General features: G+C 46.2%; 1 protein-coding gene across 1 annotated transcript; it reads right to left on the reverse strand.

Moving 5' to 3' along the window:
* Positions 1–6: 6 nt before the first annotated feature.
* On the reverse strand, positions 7–3,893 carry LOC121937596 (E3 ubiquitin-protein ligase HECTD1-like). The gene is made up of 6 exons (XM_042480928.1): positions 3,578–3,893; positions 3,285–3,424; positions 2,343–2,555; positions 2,108–2,218; positions 1,790–1,956; positions 7–772 (listed from the first exon to the last, which is right to left on the reverse strand). The coding sequence occupies exons 1-6, from the start codon at positions 3,635–3,637 to the stop codon at positions 402–404; spliced, it is 1,062 nt and encodes a 353-aa protein (XP_042336862.1). The 5' UTR covers positions 3,638–3,893; the 3' UTR covers positions 7–401.
* Positions 3,894–4,294: the final 401 nt, after the last annotated feature.

The raw sequence follows: 4,294 nt of genomic DNA on the forward strand, positions 1-4,294 counted from the left end.
GCTCTTTCTGTTAATCTTTCAAAGCGAGACATGAATGATGGTTTTGTGCAGACACACAGACGGACGCTGAACACGCGTCCACACCAGGTCATGTTAAAGTCACGTGTTCAGGGAGGAAAAGGTTAACCTGCAGATCACAGAGTAAAACATGACTGCTGACTGTGGGCAGATATTTGAACCAGCAGGCGATAAAACTTTCACTACTGATATTTAATTTCTCCTCGTGTTGTTAAATTTGTGTGCATCATTTTTAAGTCTTTTTTTTAGTACGTTTTTTTTCCCTCGTTTCACCTAAACTTCAACAGCTGAGGTGTTCCTGCACCGCAACGTGAACCTCAATATTGAGTGAATATTTTCAAATTCAGAACTAGCTGGAACAAATATCTTCCCACCGCTGATCCTCAGACGCAGGACGACTCCTGAGAAGAGAAGTTACTCAAGTTACTGGACAGCTGCTGTACGTGAGCGTCTGAAGACTCCTGAAGCTGCGGGACGGAGGACGACAAAGACGATGACGATGACGATGACGATGAGGAGGAGGAGGAGGAGGAGGAGGAGGAGGTGGAGGTTTTAGTCTTTAGTTTCAGTGTCTTACCGTTGTGAGCCTCTCCGGTGACGGTGCCCTCCCCGGCCGGGTTTCCGTCCTGGTCGCGCCACTTCCAGTCGATGCCGCGGACGACCCGCGCCCCCGGGACGATGTACTTCATCACCTGGGAACGAAAGAGGCGGCGCTGGCGACGCAGGTTGGCCTCCGCCTCCTTCACAGCTTTACCTGAAGGGACGGGGACAGAGACACTGAGGTTAAGATTAAACGGTCAACTGATGTCCTTCTGAAAGAGAGACAAGTCAACAGGGACGCAGAGACAAAGAGGACAAACTAATACAGGAAAATGTGACGAGTGAAGCTCCTGGACTCAAATCTGGATCAGCACATTTTGAGCTCATGACACTTTCAGAAATAATTTCAAAGCCAGCAGCTGACAAAAACTATAAAATTATAATAAAATAATATAATAAGAAAAAGAAATCAATTTTAAAAATATATGTGTGACAGCAGTTCATTATTTTGAGCATTAATATTGTGCAGACTTTGTCAAAATTTTCCTAAAACTACAAACGTCTTCTACACATTAAAAAATTTAACATTTCACAAGTTTTTTAAGAGTTTTAAAAAACTCAGTCGCGTATTTTTCTTCACTGTCCCGCTTAATGCGAACATATTTATTGAGTGAAAAAAAAAAAACCTGTTTCTGTCTAGCGAACCTTCATTGGGTATTTATAGAGAAAAGAGAAGAAAAGTGAATTAAATGGACCACTGCAAAAACAATCCGAACTCAGGCAGCGAAACTCGGATTTACGGTTCCCATCTCGTATTAACCGAACCTAAATATCAAAACACTGCACTAAAGTATAAAACCTACAAGTAAAAGTACATTATACATATATTTACATGTGCGGGACACAGTCCGGGACAGTGAGAGGGACAGTGTGCGGGACGGTGTGCGGGACACGTCCGGGACAGTGAGAGGGACAGTGTGCGGGATGGTGCGCAGGACACTGTCCAGGACAGTGAGAGGGACAGTGTGCAGGATGGTGTGCAGGACACTGTCCAGGACAGTGTCCTCCTCCACCTGTCACACATTCAGCTGTGTCAGAATTTTTTGCTCTGAACAGCTTGACTGGATTTTGTTTATGCAAAATGACTAAACAATAAAGAAAGAAAAGCTCCTAAAATGCACCAAACAGTCCCTGAGGGTTAACCCCGTCCCGTGCAGACGGCGGCTCTCACCCAGCTGGTCCTCGCAGACGGCGGTGACGGTGCCGTACAGCTCCAGTCCGGACAGAGACAGGTAGTGCGTCTGTCCGCTGGCGTTCTTCCCCATCTGCTTGATGCGGATGTGTCTCCAGCCCTGCTTCTCCTCTTTGGACGGGTCCAGAGGCCACGTGGCCGTCGACCTGAGAGACACACGCACACAAACGGTCAGATGAGAACTGAACTCGGTCTCGTGCCGTATATGACCTTCTGTAAACATGAACAGCTGGACAGAAACGATCGATCACAGCAGGTGATTATCGATCAGTTTGCGTGCACGGAGGAGCGTCGTACCCCGGCTCGTTGAGGCTGCAGTCGTCTACGTGTGTGTACAGAGTCGTCCAGTTCTGACCGTCCTTCGACACCTGAAACACCCAGTTCCTGAGCGCAGAGCGTCCGTAACCCCTGCAGCAGGAGGACACGACAGAAGACAGTTTTCCTAACGATGGTTTTATTGATTATCCAGCAAGTTTTAGGATGTCGGCGATCTGTTCTGTCTCAGGTTTAACAGGTGTGTTTGATTTATTACCTGGCGTGTCTCAGCGTGTACGCCGAGGGGATGACCCAGAGGCCGAGGTCGACGGCGAACCAGGCGTTCTTGTCGTCGTTGGTGTGGCAGTTGAGGGCGGAGCTATCCCGACTCAGGATGTCCTCCAGCCGCCCATAGGGGAGGTTCCGCCCCTCTGATGATGTCACAACCACCAGGCCGTAGGCGGCGGGGTTCACCCACTCATAGGCCGTCCTGGGTCGGACAAATCAGATTTGAACAGTTTAAATAAGCAGATTAAAGTCTTTGGACTGAGGACGTGTGAAGGGACAGACTCGTTTTTATAGAATATGCACAAAACCATCAGGCTCCTGCAGATTTGGACATTTTTAATGCCGCATACCAATTTTACAGGAACCAAAAAAAGTCTCAAAAATGCGGGGAAAAGGAATGAAGAACTCACCAAGAAATGTACCGCACATTGTAAGAAATGAGTAGATTTAGGATTTTTTTTGGAGGGCTAGGGAAATATATATCCAGGGAATCATAATTACATAACTAAAATTATTAGAACTTTAAAGCTCAAGGTCAGCAGCTTTTCTTTTTTTTTTTTTTTAAATTTTTACTTTTTTATTTTTTGTTTGGAGAGGGGACTGCTAATTTTGGTAATATTTTTTGTACCTTTTATTAATTTTTTGCTAATATCTGCGTCATTTTTTCTTGAGTTGCTCAGTGCTTTTTGTCCCATGGTTTTTGAAAGAAATCAAGCCCGAGTTTCAAAAGGCGAAGACATTTTCAAGCCAATCGCAGCCTTCTTTTGAGATGAAAGGATGTAATGTCCTTTAAGACTTTTTAAGGAACCCTGACAACGTCGGACCAAACATTAAATAATCAGCTGCGTTCATTCTGCTTATTGCCCAAATGCACGTGCTGCACTAAAATCCGAGCTCGGGAGCAGCTCCGTTCGGCCGCTGCTGGTCTTACTTGGCGTTGGTTCCGACCCAGTAGATGATTCCGTTCTCGTCGAAGTCGTGTTGGTGTCTGAATGTGAAGGTCTGTCCTTCCCTCAGTTTCCTCACGAAGACGAAGGACGAGCGCTCGAAGTCGTACCACTGCTTCGCCACCTGGAGGACGGAGAAGACGAAGAAACTGAGCGACATTCACATCAGAGAGAAACGCGTCGAGGCGACGCCTTTCCTCCGCCGCGTCTCCGTGACCGACTTCAACGGTTCGGATTTAACGTGAAAGCATCAGACAGCTGCTGAGCGCGTCCTCACCATCTTCAGCAGGTACTGCTCCAGAGACTCCACGGTGGCCAGCGGCTCCATCTTCAGCATGCGTCCCGTCCGGTCGATCAGAGCCGTCTCGCCCGGCGCTCGCTCCAGACGGAACCGCAATCTTCTCGTCAAGATCTGACCGGAACAAACGCACTCTGTTAAGACTGTCCTTCAGAGGACGGAGGTCACACGGGGTTCACACACATCGTCACGGGCATGTCAAAACTAACATGACTTCTGGAGACCCAAAATAATTTTGAAAATAAGACATTAATATGTTTTTACAGTTTCAGTGATAAAATGCTGTCATTTTGGTGATTTTTGAAGAAAACATGGCTTTTTAATTTTTTTGAGAAAAAACAAAACCCACAATTGCCCCCAATTTTTTACGTTATCTATAAAATTTGCTACAAAAATATTACAAAAAAATCTTACATTCCTTTCAGAGCCCTTTTCTTAAAAAAAAATATAAAAAGTTATTACTTTCAAACAACTGTTTTGTCCTACAACTGTCGAGGCCTGCCTCTGGGCCAGGGCGCAGGTGACAGGGCTCGCCGCTTGGTTGTTGACAATCTCTTGGGAAATTGTGACGTACTGTGCTTGCAAGAGACGTTTTTGGCAAAGCAAGATTTGGCAAAATTAAACACTCTAGACGTCAATTTTCATGGTGCTGGGGAATCTACAACTGATCTCAGCTCAGGAATAATCAGGGGTAGG

This window comes from Plectropomus leopardus, unplaced genomic scaffold, assembly GCF_008729295.1.
Source record: "Plectropomus leopardus isolate mb unplaced genomic scaffold, YSFRI_Pleo_2.0 unplaced_scaffold26780, whole genome shotgun sequence".
Taxonomy (NCBI): domain Eukaryota; kingdom Metazoa; phylum Chordata; class Actinopteri; order Perciformes; family Serranidae; genus Plectropomus; species Plectropomus leopardus.

Coding starts and splice junctions, on each gene's coding strand:
- LOC121937596 (XM_042480928.1), bottom strand. CDS start 3,637: ATGCTGAAGATGGAGCCGCTGGCCACCGTGGAGTCTCTGGAGCAGTAC. Junction 3,425..3,577: donor AGCAGTACCTGCTGAAGATG/GTGAGGACGCGC, acceptor TCCGTCCTCCAG/GTGGCGAAGCAGTGGTACGA. Junction 2,556..3,284: donor TGGGTCGGAACCAACGCCAA/GTAAGACCAGCA, acceptor TGTCCGACCCAG/GACGGCCTATGAGTGGGTGA.